The following is a 16,746-nucleotide window of genomic DNA, read 5'->3' on the forward strand; positions in this document are numbered from 1 at the left end:
GATCAAGTTTTTTAGAGATTAGAGACGTACAGTCAATCTTGTTATCAATAGGAGCATCTGGATGAAAAACGGAGAGAGCACGAGCAAACTCCTCAAACCCCAGTATTCCATTATGCTTTGTGTCGAACAAATCGAACACCTGTGATTGAAAAGGTCAGTATATGTTCAAATAGAATCTTAGCAAATGGATAAACAAACACTTTTTGGTGAAAGAAAGAATAAACATACCCGGTCTGCAAACAAGCTCTCTTTTTTATTTGTCTTGAATAAGGCCAGCTGAAACTCTTCCTGATGCACAACAAGACACAAGAGGGAAACTCAGAAAGAGTGTCCAAAGTAATATCCGTGAGGAGTACAAGCGGTTTAGGGTAAAGAAAGACATGTAACTACTAACTAAATACCTTGTTTATTAGCCCATCATCAATCACAGCACTGCTGATTTTTTTAAACAGCTCATAGAGAGCTTCTATTTCACTCACGCCAACTGCACTCAGAAAGAAACGATTCATTCTCAAATAAATAGGGAAGAAAGACTCACACTAACTAGAGGAAAAACATAGCGTGCCATTGAATCATATTATAACTGAAAAAAAAAAAAAAAAGAGGAGTGGATAGGGAAGAGATGATGAGAGCATATTACAAACAGTGTCTCTGGCAAGTAGTTCAGGGTCTCCAGGGCCTCCAGAAGATTTGCCTATATCAATATCAAAACACCGCAACAAAGAGTTGCATACATGCTTAAAACCGTCTACGCACTGCGACATGATCTCTCTAGTAAATCAAAACTCTCCATGCCTGTCACACCCCAACAACAACAACAAAAACGTAAGAAAACTTTCGAAAAAAACTAAATAGATATGCAATAAGAACACAAGATAAATTACCTTTTAACCATTTCCTAGTCCGTATGAAAAGGAAAGAAAGGGCGACGCTTTATAGACCACAAAAATATCTGCCCATAGAAATGGAATGTAGTCATTAATATGAAAAAATAGAATTTAGTCGTTAACTTTTGAGCTCAGCACAGGAGCAGACAAGATTCATCGTTTTAGATCTGAAGTAAAAAAAAAAAGCCGAGAGAGATGCTTTCGTATGTGAAACACAAATGCAAATAAGACATATCCTAAAAGATCTCAACTTTTGTGTAAAAAAATCTTAAAAGTAGAGAAAGATAAAATAATTTCCAGATTAACCAATGTACTGTTGTCTTTGTTTATAAGATCATAGTGCTTGGAAACAAGCGTGATCCAGGCAAGAACCCAAACACAAATCTAAGAAACAAGAGCTCAAAAACTATCTTTCAATTCTAAGGTTTGAGAAACCTGAATCTGGTCGTGATTAAACAACGAAACGTGATCCAGGCAGTGGTCTAGTTAGATTTTTTAAAAAAATTCGGATTCAGATACAACTCAAAGAGACCGGACGTGTATAACTCGTAATCAGCAAAAGGATGTATCCATTTTTTGCGAAAAGGATTTGATATATAAGCTGCTGGAATCTCCAATCTCAACTTTAATTTTGTTTGTTTCCCATCGCGATAGAAACAGACGAGATTTAATAAGAGTAATAGATCGAACAAACCGTGGACCAAGGAGTAGAGGAGAAAGAAAAGAAACTTACGTTATGGCCGATGAAGAGCCCTTACGGCGGCTCCGGCAAGTTGAAGCTGACGATGGTTACGGTGAAACACGCCCCCAAAACAAAACAAAAAAGCTTAATTGTTTAAATGAGAGAAGGCAGACACGATTTTTCTGTTTCCAGAAAAAAAAATTGTAAAAGTAGTTTTAAATACACAAAATCAAAAGTATTCCGACAAAAGCAAAAAATATACAGATATTTTATTGGCATATCTATTAATAATTAAAAATCACAAACAAATGAATTTACTGGATGTTGATAAAAAAAAAAAAAAGACAGCTTATTATTATTGTAGTTGTTTACATTCACTTTCACACGTTGTCCAGTGGGAGCCAGAGACCGTAAACAAACCCACATTGATCATTTATCTTGATGAATCTTTATTTATTCATGTATGGGAGTGGAGTATGCTTATAAAATGAACACTCACACAAGTAACACGTAAGAAAAAGGACAACAAAGGTATGGAACTTTGGTTGGACTCAAAGATTCCCAATCAATCTTGTGACTTGTTTTAGTTGGGGAGATCTTGTTTGCAGAGAGGACAAGACGAGATTATACGAAGCCATTGATCTACGCATTTTACATGAAACCTATGCGAACACGGTAGCTTTCTCACTTCTTCTTTTTCTTTGTACTTCGCCAAACATATGCAACACTCGGGATCATTTCTTGCGTGAGAAGAAGAATGATCAGGATCAGATGTTTCGTCGATGAGTTTGTACTTCCAACTCGGGAGACTTGAAATCTGGTCGTCCGAGGCTCCTTTCTCGGAGGATCCGACGTTCATGTTGTAGCCGAGGAAGCTGCTGATGAGAGGCACAACACAGCATAGCAGGAGGAAGAGAAGAAACGGGAAGGAGTAGCAGAGAGCGTTCCAAGCGAGAAGTGAGATGCAGAGGACATGAAGGCTTGGCGCATAGTGGAAAGAACCGAACCGGGAATCAAACACCCATACGTTTCCTATCACGAACCATATCGCAAAGAACAGTTCCAGCAATGTCCTGCATCTGTTCATCAAATGTGAGCACCTGAAAGAGAGAGAGAGAATCTATCATTTGCAAACAGTTCATTAGATTCCACGTTTTAATAAATCAATGTTTTGATGGTTAACCTAGTCTCTTCTCTGCTTCTCTGTTGCTGCTGCTCAATATCACCAAAGCTAAACCCATTGCCTTGGTTAACGTCTTGCTGACGATACCGACCGTATAAGAGCATCAGACTGAGGAGACATCCGACGTTGTACCCGGTGATCCAGAGCCTCACTGGCCAAATAGGCCGCTCGTTCTTGGACAAAGCTAGTGTGAATGTGATCACAGTGATCTGTACAAGTAAAGCGATGAGCTCTGATATCATCCAAGTGGTTGACTCAAAAGGGTTGGCGCCAAGATCTGATCTTGAACCGTTTTGGTAATGAAACACTCTCCTCAGGAAAATGAACCACCTTGCTCTAGATGCTCTCATTGCAAGTCTTATCAAGAAGGACGTTGGAGAGTTCTGTCGAGTGTCGGAAGCTGCAGCCATGTGAGTGTCATCATTTCTTGTTGTGGTATCTAAGGAAGAAGATGAGGAGACGGTGATGGATGTAATGGCTGAGGATTGCAGCTGAGTGGAATAACGTGTACTCATATTGAAAATTTCAAGGCAAGAAGAAGAGAGTTAACTCTTAGGACCTGAGTATGATGACAAAATAAAAAGATTATGACAGTAGTGGCTCAAGAAAGAGCTAGAATGTGAAGAAAAACTCTTCAAAACACACATGGATACATGAGCGAAACCTCAAAACAGAGCAAAACATATCAAAACAGAGGAAATTCTAAAAAACAGAGGAAACAGAGCAAAACTGTGAACTTGTAAAACTAGATGGATATGTTTTTGAGATATAGTGAAGAAAAGATTAAAAGCATAGAAGAAGAAGAGGAAGGAGGGATGGTGTACTGATTATGTCAGATAAGATGAAGTTAGGCGTTGTGATGGCGACGAAGAAGCAACCAAAGAAAATGGATTTTTGCTTAGGATTGAAGAAACAGACGCGGAGAGGGAGAAGATAACCGTTGGTCTATGAACCTAACAACCTAAGTTTTTGGCTTTGAAGCAATACTTCGACAGCAACCGCTGCTTTTAACCGTTTCTCGTTTTTTTTTTTTTCTTCTTCTTCTTCTTCAGAAAAAAAAACTTTTTTGATTAGAAGTTTAGAACACACTTCAACATTTATTTTGTCAGATACTGAAACACTAATTTGTAATAGCGAAAATCAAGAAGGTAAATCCATCCAAAACAAGTAAAATATTCCAAATTCAACTAAATTTTGATTCGACCTTATCATGTCATAATTGTCCTTAAGATTTCGCTCATCCTACTGATTCTACCTTATCATCTGTCATAATTGTCATGATTTTTGTAGATTTTAACTCCAACAATGCACTTTTATGATATCTGATTGCGTTGATCTGTTTGCAGATTTATAAGGTTTACAGAGTACAACCCAAGACCAAGGGTGCCAAATTTAAGATTTAAGATCTTAATTGCTTGGAACATAGTGGAACTGTACTTGTGTCCCTGCATGAAAATTTTGGCCTTGACTTGAAATGACGTTAGGTGGTAAACAGAGAAAGGGCTTCTTCTTGTAACCCATTTTTCTTATATCTTAATATCAAGTTCAGTTGATATTTCTGTTCAGGTTCTCTCTTTGAGTTAAACCTATGAACTAATTTGGCTGTTTCTAACTTGCAAGATTTCATGTTTAAAAATCCTTAATTGCTTATTCATTGAGAAATATATTCTAAAACAATTGTTTACGTATTGTTTGAGTTCTTTCTTAAACTCACAAATGTCTTTAGACAACAATATTATTACCACCAAAAACCATTTGGCAGCTACCGTCACTCACCTGTAGCTCTAAGAAACTTTCAGAGCAGATACTCTTTTAGAACACCGGACAGCCCTTAATGACAATCCCTTTCTCCGTAGGGCATTGAGCCAAGGGGCAATGGTCTGTGTTCTCACTCCCCCACCAATTAGGAAAATATATGTTGTTGTTCTGTAACGCAAAGTAGATCAACACTCCCATGATCGCTGTGCCTGCATCGAGAGCTGCAGAAAGAATATAGTTATGCCTTGCCCACCACGCCTTGTACCTCCTGAAGATATAGTAGTTAAACACGACCCCAACAAAACCCCACGACCAGTAGTGCACAGCCTTGGCCACTGGCATCGCTGTAGTCGCTGAAAAGATCAAAGGAATATGAATCTTCTTTATCCACTTCTTCTCCGGGAACTTCCTTGCAAAGAACCAGACCGGTACAGGAGCAAGCAAACCGATTAGGAAGAACCAGTTCATCCCAGGGTATACACCTTTACTAGTGAACATCCTTCCAGGTCCAATGATTCCCCATATGATCGACGCGTTGTAAAACACTTCGTCCCCGGGGCAAGTCCATGGACTACCCACTGGGAGCTTATCTTTGTTACAAATGTTATCTATGGAAGAAAGCAGCCACCAAGTTGTCCCAAAGCAGACGGTTGAAGAAACCATTGTCGCAACAAGCTGAACAAGGAACATAGATCTCGGAGGGATCTTCATGTAGTGACCAAGTTTGAAGTCTCCAACAAAGTACAAGGCCTGGGACATACTCATGTAACCGTAAGTCTTGAAAGCCACATTTGCAAGTGGCTTCCCCGGGTACAAGTACCCAATGATGAGTTCCGTTATAACGTTAAGACCCATCTGCTGGTTTGTGGTGGCTAGGATTACTCCGATAGGTAAAGTGAATGCAAAGGAGATGGCACAAGCGAGGAGAAGTCCCCACCATGGAAGCTGAAGCTGTTTGTTAAATCCCTCACAGGCGTAAAGAGCTAGACAAAAGGAAACAATGAGAACCGAAACAAACCACCATTGAGGTACTTCTTTATAGTTCTTCTTCATTAGTCTTGTATGCACATCTCCAAACTTGTCCTTTGTCGTTGATGTCGCCTTCTTCCACATCCCCCATATAAACCTTAATTAGCACAACAACAAGAGGTAAGAGATTTTTCATGGAAACTTATGAAGACTGGTCATATAGTTGGAAAGGGACGGTCATGAGATTTTTGGGTTGTAAACAATTTATATTAAAAAATTGATAAATTTGGGTTTACATGAATGTAAATTGTTCATAAAATTTTTGGAACTGTAAACCAATATATTTCATTAGCCTATACTCATGACCGGCTCTGCTTATAGTTTGAGATGCAGAGTATACTTACTTTCCATCGAAGAGAGCGACATGAGAAATGGTTGCGGTAAGAGTACCAAAACTGAGTCCATAGATGAGAGCAAACATAACGCTAAGGTAAAGCTTGCTATAGCTTTCGTAAGCGGGAAGATTGATATCAAACGTTTTCTGGTTAAGGATCCTAGTGATGTTGAAATGCTGACCGGTGTGATCAAATGTCTGAGAGGTATAGAAAGGGAACTTCTTCGCCCCATAGGCGTTGCTCCAGTAGAAGATAGGAAGGATAATATAGAAGTAGACGATGAAACCGCCAAAGAAATTTGCTATAGCGAAGAACGGCACTGCTAAAGGACTGCCTAAGAAGCCTGCGACCGTGGACCAGTCTAGACCGAACGAGCCGATGCCGAGACCGTGAAGCCCTGAACCGATCTGTTGAGCTGTGACAGAGCGTGTCCATATCCAGCAGACAAAGGAGAGGGATGAGATGGAAGGGAAAATGTAGCCAGGGATTATGTAGTAAGCGAAGCTCACGAAGAAGACTATTAGGAAGAATCTAAGCCTTGTTTGTTTGCCTTCACACTTCTCCTCCTTCTCATGCAAGGCTCTAATCGATATAAATAAACAAACAAAGGTTATGGATTTCAATAACAATAATTGTATTGTATGGGACTGCATGTGCATGGTGAAAAAACAAACCTAAAAAGGGAGACTTGAACGAGATTCGAAGGCCACCACATGTACGGTGAGTCCACAAGGAACTTCCTGAACATACCAGCCCATCCGTACCCCAACAGCTTATATACAACAAACAAACCATTCATAGATATATTAAAACCAAATTAAATACTGCTTCAGTTTCATAAAGAGTTTTTACACAAATTAAGAAAATGACTGAAATACATTTAAAATCTTATTAATTACACATATTCGACCAATAATATTTGAAATAAATGAAGTTATTTATAAAATCAATATATTTTTAATTAATATTAAGCTCAAAATTGTTTTAAATTTTTAAAACCACATTTTTGTAACAAAAAAAATGTTAAAATGACACTTAATGAGTAAATCATAAAAATGCAATATTGAAATCATATGGTATACCTGAGTGGTTTGTAGAAGCAACATGGCGGCGGTGGGATTGAGATTACGGTGATAAAATGCTTTGACGATGGTAATGATGCCTGTCGCATAAGCTCCTCCAGCTCCGGTGCTAGCGAATATAGTGATCAACACATGTTCCTTCATGTTGAATGGTCCAGGATTTAATGAACCTGACCAATTTGTACCGGGTAACCGGAATTTTCTCGTCGGTAGAGTCGTGGCCATGAGCTTTCCTAGTGGGAGAGTGACTATCTGAGCCACGACCGAAGATACCATGAGCTGGTTCGACCGGTAACCAAAAAACTGGTTAACGAACGCGAGTACCATGCACGAGATTATTCCTAGGACCCATGTACGGAATGTCAAGACCGGCTGAGATGGATCATCGGTTATCGGTACGGTTAAGCGGACTTCTTCTATTGGACTATCGTTTTCCTCCTCGCCTTCTTCATCTGTACCTCCAAAAATGCGGTTTATTGTTTCATAATTAACAGTTTAGCATAGACTAGTTATGTACAAGGATTAAATATCCAGAATATTGCAATCAAATATCAGTTAGGTTTGGCCATAACCGATAGACATAAAAATCAAACCGAACCAAATCATAATTGGCCAAAACAGAACCGAATTTTATTTACCGGCTATGACGATGTTGGACTCGAACTTCTGTTCCGGGGGCTTGGATTCAGGTCCAGTGACTTCGAGAGAGCTAACCATTATTTTACCTTTTCCTTCCTAAAATTTATCAGAATCTGACGTCGGGAAGTCACCCGAAAAGAAGGACCGAGATAGTTTTTTTTGCAAAGCAACCTGTACGTTAATGACTAGTAGACATTAGAAGATACTATTTTTGAAAGATACTACTAGGAAGAGGATGTAGTAGCAGAGAAAACAGTATCTTGTCTTCCCTGTCTCTAATATGTAGAGCGAAGAGACGTACACAGTTTTTATATCTTAGATGAACCTGGATAAATACACTTTATAAATCGAGAGTTGTCTTGAGTCGTTGAAACTATGTCTGTTTCAGTGAAAAGAAACAAATGTTTCAACTTCGTGCCAGAAAGTGAAATCTTTACTTGGAGTATATAATGGTAGCAGATTCTACAAAATGGCATGTCTTAACCAAACAGATACCTTAACCAAAAGAATAAAGATGCTAAATATAGGCTTCAGTAATTAACAGAAACCCTAGCTCTGATTTTTGTTTTCACTTTATAGTTTTGCTTCAAAGATATAATAAAATTCAGTTTTGTTTAAAAGACAAACTTCTATACATAATTACGGAAGATAATTGGTTGGGTTGCACCTTTAAAATATGTGATGTAAAATTTAGTCTTTAGATTTTTTTGATATATATATCGATTGTACCTGTAAAAATAAAATAAAAAATAAAAATAATCAGAATATATTGTTTTAGTAAATAAAGGGTTTACAACTATTTTTATTATTTTTCTGTAATTTTAAAATTTGATTTAAATCATAATTGATAATTTTATAGATCGTAGATGAAAATTTAAAGATAAAGCATGTTTTTACAGTCCAATCAATCACTGGCTATAGTTATCTTTAAAAGTAATTTTTCAGCCAATGTAGAAAATTGAAATATATATACAATAAATTACAAAATGAAATTGAGCATTCCAATAAAACATAAATAAACGGATGTTAACAAAATTAAAAAAGATAAATGGAAGATGACAAGTTTTTTGTGAGGTAAGACAGTAAGAGTTTGCAATCTTAATTGGCGGACATTTCCAGCAGCTGAAAACAAAAACTTGGCGATAGACTGAAGAATGGACCATAGGTTTGGTGGGAATGCTTGATGACACCGTTTGATCTGTCCCCGAACCCGAAGTTTGACTCATATTCTGTTGTGCATAGGACGCGCGTCATATTTGATAGACGTGTGTTTGTTCTTATTCTTTGGATTACTAGCTAGCTTCTGTTCTATGTTCTTTACATATACTGATTTCATTGATATTAGGTTAACCAAGTAGTTTGGCGACGTCGCTGAGGATATATGAATTTCGCATATGAATTAAGTGCTCACCTTTCCTAGCTTGTCACATCGGTATCGTTGCGTTTTGTTGGATTTCCAATAATATATATGTATAGTTTCCATAATCTATCGGTTATACAATATGAAACGCATGTTTCTTACGTTCTACTTTTACTCAACTTTCTGTTCCGTAGCCACTATCTTATTCAATCGGTTTCACGTCAACGTCTATACTGCGATATTAAGTTTGTATATAGAGATAATTAGGTAACCTGCGAAAATAAATTACAATTCATATAGATATTTTTTAAACAATTTCGTTCAACCAATATCGAACTATTCTTACAACGATAGGATTAGAGTTCACCAGAATCAAATTCGCGTTTTCATTTTGCATTTTGATAAAAGTACGGTATTGACAGATAACTTATGACTATTTGAATCTGATGAGTACAACTGAGAAAGATATCGTCCAACGAATTGGATTACTATGACAATATCTTTTTTTTTTGCTATAAATATGACAATATCTTTAAAAAATATATATATTTTATTTGCATGTTTTTATTTTAATTTTCTTTAAGCAATTGAACTTCTAATTTGTTGACACTTAGGGAATGGAATTTTAAAACGCATCAAAAAGTTGTACAGCCAGAAACTTTCATTAATCTCTTTCCTACTTTTTGATTAATTTGTAGTTTTGTAAAGATTAGAAATTGGGTGAAAACTCACCGTTAATCATGTTCTAATGATAGATTTTTGCTTATTTGATGTCAAAAAGATTCTGAAAGGCATAAAACCAATTAGTTGGTAATTAATGACAGAAACTGATTCAAAAGTTAAAACTTGTTTAAATTAAGTAAATTTAGTTTCATTATCACAGTATTCATGCATGTGTAACGGCAGAGCATGCATAATGATTTTGTTGTGAAATCTCTATTACATGCATGGCAAATTCTAATTTAAATGAATTAAGAATATTATCGGTTAAAACTTGTGGGAATTTTTAAAAGAAAAAAAATTAATATATAATTATTTTAGTTTTCTTAAGCATGTTGAAATATCGTGTGAATGGCAATTGTCTTTTAAAGTTAACCGGTTCGGAAAAGTTACTAAGAACATCTCCAAAAGAAACTCTATAACTTCAAATATAGAGTTTTTTGCTCTCAAAAAAGAAACTTCAAAACTTCAAATTTAGAGTTTTGTGGAGTGATAGAAGTTTCACCACTCAAAACTTCAAATTTGAAGTTTCATATTTTTATTTGCAATTTGATCCTTATAATTAATTACATATCACATTTATGATTTTTAATTATTATTTTTGTCTATCATTTTAAAGGTTTTATATCTCATAATTGTTTCAGATTTGATTTTATAAATTCAAGTTTTACACATAAATTATTATTAAAAAAATTATGTAATTAGACAACAAGAATATTACAAAAGAAGCTTAATAAAAAAACTTTTCTAAAAGGGTACTTGAAAAAATAATTATTATACATAATCAGATATTAAACTACAAACAATATACCACATTGTATAGTAATTATTTCTTCATGTACCCTTTTAAAAAAGTTTTTTTATTAAGTTTCTTTTGTAATATTCTTGTTGTCTAATTTTAGTTTTAAATTAGAATTACAAATAAAAATGCATATTTAAATATTAAACTACAAAAAATACCAAATTATTTTCATTAAATTATTAATAATTTTATGAAATAATGTGATATTTTGTTTGTAGTTTATTTTTTAATTATATATCTCTATTTATAATTTCATCTTTTAGTGTAAGATTTTGTTAATTAATATTTATGTAATTTTTTTAATATATATGTTAGTTATTTATAAAAGTTTTATGGATTTACACTAATTATGATAAATACAAGGATCATAAAGTAAAATACAAATAGTTTTAAAGTTAAATTTAAAGTTTTGTTTTTGGAAAGAAACACCTTGAAACTTCAAATATATAGTTTTTGCAAACTCTAAAATAGAGAGTCAGGGGCGGACCCACACTGTAGCTAGTGGGGTCATTTGACACCACAAAAATCTGATATAATGTTGTTTTGTTAAAGGAAATTGTCAAAAATCTAGTAGGAAAGTTTGTAAAGTATGGTGTTTGACACCGTAAAAACCAGGGTTCGAAACCCCCTAGCGCAACTTTAATGTTTTTGAACCCACAAATATTTATTCCTGTGACCGCCCCTGTTTGGAGATGCTCTAAATGAGAACTTTTGTGTTGTTTTTTTCTCTTTCATTTGTTAATTTTCATTTATTTTAAGTGTTAAAAAATCCTTTTACACCTACCTTGGAGGTGGCTCTAATAAGGTTTGCATTAATTTCCAACACTAAATAAAATTAACCTGGCTAATAATGCCCATTGCCCATCTACACGAATTATTGAAAATTGGCCAAGAGTGACATTGACATAAACGCTATTACACACTATCGAGTTAAGACATGTCGAGTCTTAACGGATCATCTTTGTTGTGTAGTAGAAAGTTATTGACAAGTGAATCCAATAGATATAAAGGCCCATTAAGATCTATTTCATACACATAATAAGCCCACTAAAACAGCGTTGTTTAAACTTAAACCCTGTCTTTTTGAACAAAAGCTCCTCTTCTTATTACACAGCGCTGCTAAAACCTTCGCCGCAGCAAACCACCCAAAGTCGTAAAAAAATCCCTCGCTATGCCTGCTCTAACGCGTAACAAGAAGAAGGGAGCTAAGCTGCAGACTGAGACTCCTCCACTGAATAGGCGGACGAAGTCGAATACTGCGCCGGCGAAATCTCATAAGCCTCCGTTGAAGAAACAGAGGAAAGGTATTTCGTATGAGAAGCCTGAAGTAGTTTCTAATGATGATGAGGAGGAGGAAGAAGAAGAAGAAGAAGAAGAAGAAGAAGTGAGTGAACAGTCTGATGAAGAATTGGGTTCTGACTTTTCCTCAGAGGAGGAGGAGGATACAGAGCCATTGGCCGACGACTTTCTGGGTGGTAGCGATGATGAAGAGGAGGAGGGAACTTTGGGTTCTTCTGATTCTGACTCTGATGGGTCTGATCTCGAGAAGGAGAGTAAAGCTATTGATGAAGAACGTGAAAGGGAGGAACGAGATGCAAAAGATGAACTCCAGATGAACATTAAGGAGCAACCTGATGAGTTTCGTCTACCAACCAAAAAGGTACAATCTTTTGGAAGGTTACAAATCAAACTCATTCCCCTTTTTTAAACAGTTTTAGTTGGTTTGTGTTGAATAGATCAATTGAGTATTTGGATTTTAGGTATATACATCATTGTTGTTATTCTTACATTGTTCAGGAACTTGAAGAAGAGGCAAGTGGGCCACCAGATCTTCCTGCCTTGCAAACGAGGATTAAAGAGAGTGAGCAACTTTTTTTCAAATTTTCTTTCTTTTAAAGATTCTTCCTAAGGCATGTCAGCCTTTGTTCGTAGCTTGACGTTACCTATTATGTGTGTTTCAGTTGTTAGAATCCTGTCGAATTTTAAGGATTTGAGGCCAGAAGGAGTCAAGAGGAAGGAGTTTGTTGAGCAGCTTAAGGCTGATCTTGCTTCTTATTACGGCTATAATGAGTTTCTCATTGGAACTCTCGTTGAGGTTATTCTCTTATCTCCGACCTTCACTTTTTTGTGTACACTCTCTTTCATCTAAGCCGCTGGCTAATTTTGCATGGTGAAATGGGATATTTTTGGCAGATGTTTCCTCCCGTTGAACTCATGGAACTAATCGAAGCTTTTGAAAAGAAAAGGCCTACGTCTATACGAACCAACACTCTTAAGGTGAACTACCTGGTTATGTACTTCTGTCTCGAAGTAAGTGTTTTCTTAATTGTTGAAGCATAACTATGTGGTGATGTTTGTTTTGGCTAGACTCGGAGACGGGATCTGGCTGATGTACTTTTGAACAGAGGAGTTAATCTAGATCCCTTAAGCAAGTGGTCAAAAGTAAGTTGCGTTTGAAGATTGTCTTCCTTCCGATTGCCATGTCCTATTTTGTGGACATTCTGTAACTAAACCCTGTCATTAAAAAAACTGTAGGTTGGACTTGTCGTTTATGATTCACAAGTTCCAATTGGTGCAACTCCTGAATATTTGGCTGGTTTCTATATGGTACGTGTTTTCTTAATCCTTTTGTACTTCCAGCTCCCACTTACCTGTACTTGTTTACTTAAAGTCTATTCTTGGTGCATTTGCAGTTGCAAAGTGCTAGTTCCTTCTTGCCGGTGATGGCTCTTGCTCCTCGAGAGAATGAGCGGGTTGTGGACATGGCGTAAGTTTATTGTACCTATGCTGACCTAGTTGAACCTTAAGTTGATTTTCATGTGTTATTTATATCATATGTTGTAATTCAAAGTGCTATTAAAACGGACTAGTCAATATGAAGGCACCACCATTACTTGGGAGATGCAACTAGTTTAATGTGATATAATATAACAATGTTTATACTCTATGCCTGCAGTGCTGCCCCTGGTGGTAAAACAACTTATGTTGCTTCCCTAATGAAAAACACTGGTATGCATTCATTGGTTTCTTCTTCCTCTTCTTAACCTCTATTTTTTCTTTTTTTTTTAGTTGGTTATCCTAACGTTATGATGATAATGTGACCAGGCATAATATATGCAAACGAGATGAAAGTACCTAGGCTTAAGTCACTTACTGCCAATCTGCATCGCATGGGGGTGACAAATACCGTAGTTTGTAACTATGATGGAAGAGAGGTTAGATTCTTGAACATATATCTACATACTTGAGGATATTAAATTCTGCAAATCGGTTGTAAAACATGTGCTCTACCAAATGAAAAGTTACTGGCAAAACTGTAACTGTATCAATGAATGAACTAAGTTTTACGGATAGCGTCTCTACCATTCCCATTGCAGTTCTTATTTTGTTTATACCATTTTTGTTTGCCTCTCAGCTACCCAAGGTTTTTGGTCAGAACTCGGTAGATAGAGTATTGTTGGATGCTCCTTGCAGTGGAACTGGAGTAAGAATCTTTCCTTTTCGGCTCTCTTATTGTCTATTAAATTTTTTCTCCATGTTCGTTATTTTATTGTCTTCTCCTACATAATGCCAGGTTATATCAAAAGATGAATCAGTTAAAACTTCCAAAAGTGCTAATGACATAAGGAAATTTGCCGATTTGCAAAAGGTATACGGCTGTTCCTTTAACATTCTTTACATTACCTAAACGAATGTTTAGTGATAAAAATTGCTTCAACACCTTTTATACAACTATGTTACTGTGAAGGATGCCTACGTCTTGTAATGCTAACCATACTCTGTCTCTCTCTCTCTCTCTTTTTTCTGCATAGCAACTTATACTTGCTGCGATTGATTTGGTGGACGCCGAATCCAAAACCGGTGGATATATTGTTTACTCAACATGCTCCATTATGATTCCTGAGGTTAGTTTACTGTAATTGTTTTTTTTTTTCTTAATCTCTTTGTTTTTGTCATTATGCCATTATTTTGATTTGTACAACACAATTATGCAGAACGAAGCTGTCATCGATTATGCCCTAAAAAAGAGGGATGTCAAACTTGTTCCATGTGGACTTGATTTTGGGCAAGCAGGGTAAATATACATTTTCAATCTCCATAGGAACATTTCATGATATTTTTTGGTCTAACCACAAATGTTTTACTCCATGTCATAATCATTAGATTTACCAGATTTAGAGAACACCGGTTCCACCCTACTTTGGAGAAAACTAGACGTTTCTATCCCCACGTACACAACATGGACGGATTCTTTGTGGCGAAGGTATTATACACTTGAGGTTTTAGTCTGTGATTAGCTTCTTCCCCCGCAAAAAAAAAGTACAAGAATATATGTTCTATGAAATATCATAGTGCTCTAATCGATAATGTATTTTCGCTCTTTCCTTCGTCCTGCAGCTGAAGAAGATGAGCAATGAAACCAAGGCTTCAGAAGGTGATGAGCCGGTTGAAACAAAAGAGCAAGCTCAGTTGTCTAGTGATGACGATGAGGATGACGAACCGAAGCAAGACACTAAAGTAGACGAGAACAAACGAAGAACTCCAATCTCAAAGCCGAACAACAAAGGCGACAAGAACAAAAATACTAACGTGGAAGGACCCAGGAAGCAAAAGAAGAAGAGATCACAATGGAAGGCTGAAATTGCTCAAGCTAGGTAAAAGACTTCTAAACTCTCTTGTATTTTGTTGAATGATATAAGTACGTTGTCCATAATAATTGAATATGTTGCAGGGAAGATAAAAGGAAAGTCATGAGAAAGAATACTAAGGAGCCTGGGAGAAAATAGGTTCTTGATGCATATTGGAGAAGAATCAATAGGTGTTCTGGTCGTGGCGAAGGAAACAAGAAAGGAAGCTTCGTTGGCTGAGGCTAAGTTATTTATTGCAGTTTACAATTGGGTTTGTTTTTAATCAACTGTGTTTGACATCTTAAAACCATGGGAAAGAAATAGTGACACTCACTCTTGTGGACAAGTTGCATGCATGTCCAACAAAAGTTTTGTATCAGTCTCATAAGATTGTTTTGTGTGGATCTGTTCTTAGTATCTTTTTCCATCATGGAATTATAAATTAGTTGGAAAAAAATCAAAATGAGTCCCCACTTCTGTCACAGGGCAACCACAAAAGTGTTTATCACAGACTATGGATTTTTCTGGTTAGATCAACTCTTCTATTAAATATATAAAGTTTGGTCGATGGGGTCCATTCCACAACATTGAATCAATTTGATTGAATTGAATCAGAGAGAATTGGGAGTGTGAGCTGTTTATTGTTAGGGGGAGATGTGAAGGATTTCTAAAGTGGGACTAGTGAAACATGAGAATCCATTCAGTTCTTGATCCATCTTTTGTCAAATTCTCTTTGGGGACCTTTGTCAAAATCTTTTAGATTTTCAGCACATCTTATTATCCTTGCTGTACACAGTACACAAACACACATTGAGAAAAAGTATCAATGTATAATTGATGTATGGGGCATCTTTACATATGGATATTCCAAAATAGTGTAAAGAACATTGAAAACTGATTCCTTTGCAACCCGAAACATACAGCTTTTAAAAGTAAAAGTAAATTTCAATTCCTAGAAAACCTTGTTGCTGCAAAATGTGAGTGCAACACGGACTGAACACGGACAAGAATCCGCTAATTTTCAGATACTTGATATTTATTTTAGCTTGAGTAAAATAAATTAAATTTTTTATTAGTAATTGACCTGTTTAAAATGAGTATTAATCATATTGAATATTTGTCAAAACTTTGATCTTCAACTTATTTGACTTGTTCGGTTATTTATTCAAATCCATTAATTAAATTTTAAAATATTTGATACTCATTTTAGTTTGTTCAAATAATTAAATTTGTTATTTGTATTTGGCCCATTTTAAATCAATATTTATTAAATTTAGCTAACTTGTTCGGTTATTTATTCAAATTTATTATTTAAATTTAAAATATTTGATACTCATGTTAACTGTTCAAATAATTAAATTTCTTATTTGTATTTGGCCCTTTTAAAATGAGTATTTGTCATATTGAATATTTTTCAAAACTTTGATCTTTAAGTTACTTGTTTGGTTATTTATTCAAATTCATTAATTAAATTTTTAAAATACTTGATATTCATGGAAGTTATTCAAATAATTAAATTTGTTATTTGTATTTGGACCATTTAAAATAAGTATTTGTCATATTAAATATTTGTCAAAACTTTGATCTTCAAATTATTTGACTCGTTCGGTTATTTATTCAAATCCATTACTTAAGTTTTAA

General features: G+C 35.6%; 4 protein-coding genes across 5 annotated transcripts in view; 1 reads left to right on the forward strand and 3 right to left on the reverse strand.

The window, feature by feature from the left end:
- LOC108816528 (calcineurin B-like protein 3) overlaps positions 1-1,776 on the reverse strand; it is a 56,580-nt gene extending 54,804 nt beyond the window's left edge. Inside the window, exons 1-6 of the mRNA XM_018589104.2 lie at positions 1,621-1,776; positions 885-952; positions 641-795; positions 402-484; positions 229-288; positions 31-139 (exon numbers count right to left, since the gene is read on the reverse strand). Coding sequence (XP_018444606.1) covers positions 31-139; positions 229-288; positions 402-484; positions 641-764 — 376 coding nt within the window. The 5' untranslated portion in view covers positions 765-795; positions 885-952; positions 1,621-1,776. The remainder of the gene's footprint in view (positions 1-30; positions 140-228; positions 289-401; positions 485-640; positions 796-884; positions 953-1,620) is intronic.
- A 225-nt stretch (positions 1,777-2,001) lies between these two features.
- On the reverse strand, positions 2,002-3,883 carry LOC108841897 (E3 ubiquitin-protein ligase At1g63170). Of its 2 annotated transcripts, XM_057003257.1 has the most exons (3): positions 3,577-3,883; positions 2,753-3,311; positions 2,002-2,669 (listed from the first exon to the last, which is right to left on the reverse strand). In XM_057003257.1, exons 2-3 carry the CDS (start codon positions 3,265-3,267, stop codon positions 2,153-2,155), a joined length of 1,032 nt encoding a protein of 343 aa, XP_056859237.1. In that variant the 5' UTR covers positions 3,268-3,311; positions 3,577-3,883; the 3' UTR covers positions 2,002-2,152. The 2 variants fall into 2 exon arrangements, with proteins under 2 accessions (XP_056859237.1, XP_018470182.2); XM_018614680.2 differs by lacking the exon at positions 3,577-3,883 and having other exon boundaries at positions 2,753-3,555.
- A 622-nt stretch (positions 3,884-4,505) lies between these two features.
- LOC108836656 (oligopeptide transporter 5) lies at positions 4,506-7,735 on the reverse strand. The gene is made up of 5 exons (XM_057003265.1): positions 7,595-7,735; positions 6,957-7,408; positions 6,549-6,646; positions 5,884-6,456; positions 4,506-5,636 (listed from the first exon to the last, which is right to left on the reverse strand). The coding sequence occupies exons 1-5, from the start codon at positions 7,671-7,673 to the stop codon at positions 4,565-4,567; spliced, it is 2,274 nt and encodes a 757-aa protein (XP_056859245.1). The 5' UTR covers positions 7,674-7,735; the 3' UTR covers positions 4,506-4,564.
- A 3,834-nt stretch (positions 7,736-11,569) lies between these two features.
- On the forward strand, positions 11,570-15,511 carry LOC130508058 (26S rRNA (cytosine-C(5))-methyltransferase NOP2B-like). The gene is made up of 16 exons (XM_057003247.1): positions 11,570-12,137; positions 12,275-12,338; positions 12,439-12,572; positions 12,671-12,754; positions 12,845-12,919; positions 13,013-13,084; positions 13,171-13,244; positions 13,434-13,486; positions 13,583-13,692; positions 13,893-13,961; positions 14,052-14,126; positions 14,290-14,382; positions 14,473-14,552; positions 14,642-14,741; positions 14,876-15,132; positions 15,210-15,511. Exons 1-16 carry the CDS (start codon positions 11,649-11,651, stop codon positions 15,262-15,264), a joined length of 1,884 nt encoding a protein of 627 aa, XP_056859227.1. The 5' UTR covers positions 11,570-11,648; the 3' UTR covers positions 15,265-15,511.
- The last annotated feature ends 1,235 nt before the right edge of the window (positions 15,512-16,746 follow it).

Source organism: Raphanus sativus, chromosome 2, assembly GCF_000801105.2.
Source record: "Raphanus sativus cultivar WK10039 chromosome 2, ASM80110v3, whole genome shotgun sequence".
NCBI classification, from domain to species: Eukaryota; Viridiplantae; Streptophyta; class Magnoliopsida; order Brassicales; family Brassicaceae; genus Raphanus; species Raphanus sativus.

What these genes read in the sequence shown, in the direction of transcription:
- LOC108841897 (XM_057003257.1), bottom strand. Translation starts at nt 3,267, where the DNA reads ATGAGTACACGTTATTCCACTCAGCTGCAATCCTCAGCCATTACATCC. An exon ending in AGAAGCAGAGAAGAGACTAG is followed by an intron (nt 2,670 to 2,752) that starts GTTAACCATCAA and finishes TCTCTCTTTCAG; the next exon opens with GTGCTCACATTTGATGAACA.
- LOC108836656 (XM_057003265.1), bottom strand. Translation starts at nt 7,673, where the DNA reads ATGGTTAGCTCTCTCGAAGTCACTGGACCTGAATCCAAGCCCCCGGAA. An exon ending in TGCTTCTACAAACCACTCAG is followed by an intron (nt 6,647 to 6,956) that starts GTATACCATATG and finishes GTTGTATATAAG; the next exon opens with CTGTTGGGGTACGGATGGGC. An exon ending in GTTCAAGTCTCCCTTTTTAG is followed by an intron (nt 6,457 to 6,548) that starts GTTTGTTTTTTC and finishes TATATCGATTAG; the next exon opens with AGCCTTGCATGAGAAGGAGG.
- LOC130508058 (XM_057003247.1), top strand. Translation starts at nt 11,649, where the DNA reads ATGCCTGCTCTAACGCGTAACAAGAAGAAGGGAGCTAAGCTGCAGACT. An exon ending in TTCGTCTACCAACCAAAAAG is followed by an intron (nt 12,138 to 12,274) that starts GTACAATCTTTT and finishes TACATTGTTCAG; the next exon opens with GAACTTGAAGAAGAGGCAAG. An exon ending in GCTCCATTATGATTCCTGAG is followed by an intron (nt 14,383 to 14,472) that starts GTTAGTTTACTG and finishes ACAATTATGCAG; the next exon opens with AACGAAGCTGTCATCGATTA.